Genomic DNA, 714 nt, shown 5'->3' on the forward strand with positions numbered 1-714 from the left:
TCACCAATCACAAGGTCATCAATCATATACCGGCGCTGGTCAAACAGTGATGCAACGAAAGTGGACCTGTTCTGCAACCATTCACGGCTGCTCATCGCCTGCATGAGCACCTCTCCAGCAATCCACCAGGAGAACATCACCTCACCATCGTTGTCATTATTAAGGAAGTGTTGGGGATCATCAAAGAAAGTCTGACCGCTCTCATTTAGGTATTTCTCCATTTCTCTCTGGAACCGCTGGATAGCAACGTACTGTGTGTCCTTCGCAAGTGGGTTCGTCCCCGTCGTAATCACTTGACCACTCACAAACGGAACACCTGCATCTACAGCTTCACGCCACACACTTAGAAGCATGTCTTGCACAGCAAGTGGGCCCAGCAGNACGGCTATATTTCTGTAAAAGAAATTACTCAGGGTGTCCGCGTTCACAATATCCATCCGTGAAAGAACAGTCTGTACAAGTTGTGTACCGGCAAATGCCCTCAGCGATAGTGGTGTCCTCATCTTCTTATCTGTCACAGCAGCGTGGAACTCTTGAACAGTCTCGGACTCCGTCTTCCCATCGGCCCAGTGCGGCAGGTTCGTCGCGAACACAAGGCGGTTGGCTCTCACACTCCCACTGAACGCAGCAGTGAAGTCAGCGTACCGCAGAGACACCTCGGAGAACAGGACAAACACACGCACACCGCTGTTTCTCTTCAGGTGCTCCGCAATC

General features: G+C 51.3%; 1 protein-coding gene across 1 annotated transcript; it reads right to left on the minus strand.

Annotated features, from left to right (window-relative positions):
• Positions 1–2: 2 nt before the first annotated feature.
• Positions 3–683, minus strand: TM35_000261210 (putative receptor-type adenylate cyclase; the record flags this gene model as incomplete). Its single annotated transcript, XM_029027858.1, has 1 exon — positions 3–683. A coding segment is annotated over one exon (681 nt), but the record flags the coding sequence as incomplete, so codon positions are not given.
• Positions 684–714: the final 31 nt, after the last annotated feature.

This window comes from Trypanosoma theileri, assembly GCF_002087225.1.
Source record: "Trypanosoma theileri isolate Edinburgh chromosome Unknown TM35_Tth_26_V1, whole genome shotgun sequence".
Taxonomy (NCBI): Eukaryota; Euglenozoa; class Kinetoplastea; order Trypanosomatida; family Trypanosomatidae; genus Trypanosoma; species Trypanosoma theileri.